Genomic DNA, 2,684 nt, shown 5'->3' on the forward strand with positions numbered 1-2,684 from the left:
GATCCAGGGGTGCGTACCCCCCCCCCCCCCCGCCCTCCTGAATGAGTGGCAGGAGCAGCAGCGGGAGCTGCTGGGCAAGTGCTGGACCAGCGGCTCCCAAATAAGTGGCACGTAGTAACGGGAGCCACCTCCCACCCTCTCCCTGTTGCATCAGGGGTTGGCAACCTGTGTCCTGGATCCGACCTACAGAGCCATTGGATCTGGAGGTCCTCACCCCTATGATAGCTAGGTGGTGGTAAGAAGCAGCAGCAATATTTGAGTCCTAGTGCTGGCCCCTTTGGATCTGCTGCCAAAAATCATTGCCAACCATTGCTCTACATGATGTCTTTGTTTCAGTAATCTGTTTTTAAGTCTCAATGAGAGACATATTATCTACAGAATCTAAAACCTGTTGGTGAAATCTAGAAGTTCCCCTGCAGCCGTCATTATATTGATGGTTAGCTAGCTGAGTGAAAAGGATTGATGTAGGATTGACTAGTTTTCCAATTATAAGAATTCTCATGGAGACTAGATCCATATTTGCATCTCCTACCATCATTTTCTCTTTTCTGAAGTTTGTAGTGACATGCAATTTTAATCAAATCATATGCATACATTTTATATTCAGTAAGAAATTCTACAGCAAGACACTAAACTTAAACACAACCGAGCAAAATTAAATACTATCGCTACAGTCTCAGCAGAATATTATAGTCAGTATAAAAAAATAAAAAGATAAACTGAAACTTGCTACAGCAAAATCAGCCACTTAATTCAGAAACTTCAGGTGTTTCTCTTTATGTAAGTAACACAACTGGTTCAGCGTATTAGAGGGTCATAATTTGAACGTCACCCAAAACAAGTTGTGTCAAACCGATGGAAAATTGTGGACAAAAATCAAAGAAAGAAGATGGAAAGAGTTATATTCAGAATCTTACCCAGCAGCCAGATCAGTATTAGTTGTTTGTATATGCATGTGACATTTGTGAATTGGTCTGGTCAGTTTTTTGCTAATGTAATAATTTATTTTTCTTAAGTTATGGGAAGAGTGCAGTAGCCCTTCAAATGTCCAGTATCTTTATATTGAAAACTTCCCTTTTGCTATTCAATTATGAGTTGTCTAAAAATATTTATTTAAAATATCTTCTCTTTTAAAGGTTGGATGTCACGTTTTGAAGCCAAACATAAAGAATAACCTTATTGGAGCTAAGGAGCTAAAACAGGTGTCAACACTGAAAGCAAGATCACATATTTAACAGGTGCAGATCTTCTGGGAGAAATGAAGTTACATGTATACTTTAGAGTGGTGGGACCACCTCAGCAATTTGTTGGAAAACATGTCCCAGGATATAGCAATCCAGAATACTTGGAGCTAGGACTTGTAAAACTATTATTTTCTTTCCATTAGAGTGTCCCAACAGCCAAGCTTGTGAAGGTGTTGTTTGCTTTTATAATAAATAAGGCATTTAGCTACATATAGCTACAAAGCAGTGTGTTCAAAGCTACGCTATTAGATGCTTGGAATGGGAAACCTGTGGAAGTAGATCATGTGCAAAAAGACTGTATTTTTCTTGGTATGGAAGCTGAAACATGGCAGCTTGGAAACGATATGAATAGATGAGGAAATTAAGACGAACAGGTTTATACCATGGTAGTCATTATTTTTCTTTGATCAAGCAGATGCAGTGTATCCTTGAGTTTCCTTGTTGCTTGCTAAAGCAATTCTGTTTGTATGTGGAATGCTGTTTCCTAATTTATTATGGGTAAATCAAGAAACTTATGTCTCCATAATTTGTAGAGGCAGTTTTTCTTGTTTTAAGTTAGATTTGGGCTTGATGTTCACTGCCTGAAATGTGAGAGTTGTGTTCTATGTTTAAAGAAGCTCTGGAGAGATTTCTGTTTGTACAAGCATAGTATAAATACATTATGGAAACTATGCTGTCTTCCCCTTTTGCTTGTTTCTATTTTGTTGACATTTTGTTGAGAGAGCCTATACAATAAATATTATTTTATGTCATTGGTGTGTGTATGATTGTCGTCTACATCCATTCAAACTTTTTTGTCTCTTCACAGTTCACAAAAAATTGGACAACTTTTATTAAGTTAAATGTGTCATCTAAAAGACAGGAAAAAGCAAAAAAGCTTGTTCTGAAATGTGAGAGAGACTTCTGTTGGAATACTTGGGAAGGGGATATCTTATCCATACATTCAATAAGGCCTATATTGTATTTTTTCAAGTGTGAGTGATTCCTACTTCTTGTCCTTGTGGATGTGTTTCAAATAGAAGAGATCAGAATTTTTTAACCAGCAAGACTCTGGTCATGCCTGCATTCTGTGTGTTCTTGCTTTTTTTTCTATCTCAGGACATAGAGGACAGACCTCTTCTTGGTAACTTCTTAATTCTGTGCGTGTCTGAAAATGTTGATGCATTCCTGGTCAATGTGTAAGCAATGGTTAGTGTTGCTTAGTGAGAAGCTTTTACCAGGTTTGCCCATTAGCTTTTAAAAACAAAAACCTCTTTCCTTTTTCCTGTAATTGCAGAACTAGGGTAACTGTTGCCTAAGAGCTGAACCTTAGCCCTTCTGCTTCAAACTTCATGATTATCAGGTTACTTTAACTGATGGAAGAAGCTGGTGTCTTCTGATATTTGGCAAAATCCATATTCCAGATGCTTCCTTTGATAGTTGATGTTTTTCACCAAAACT

General features: G+C 37.8%; 1 protein-coding gene across 3 annotated transcripts in view; it reads left to right on the forward strand.

Moving 5' to 3' along the window:
- Positions 1–1,996, forward strand: part of MTFR2 (mitochondrial fission regulator 2) — an 18,189-nt gene extending 16,193 nt beyond the window's left edge. For all 3 annotated transcript variants that reach the window (XM_025212329.1, XM_025212330.1, XM_006030665.3), the window contains exon 9: positions 1,137–1,996. In XM_025212329.1, coding sequence (XP_025068114.1) covers positions 1,137–1,235 — 99 coding nt within the window. In that variant the 3' untranslated portion in view covers positions 1,236–1,996. The remainder of the gene's footprint in view (positions 1–1,136) is intronic.
- The last annotated feature ends 688 nt before the right edge of the window (positions 1,997–2,684 follow it).

The sequence above is a fragment of the Alligator sinensis genome, unplaced genomic scaffold (genome assembly GCF_000455745.1).
Source record: "Alligator sinensis unplaced genomic scaffold, ASM45574v1 scaffold417_2, whole genome shotgun sequence".
NCBI classification, from domain to species: Eukaryota; Metazoa; Chordata; order Crocodylia; family Alligatoridae; genus Alligator; species Alligator sinensis.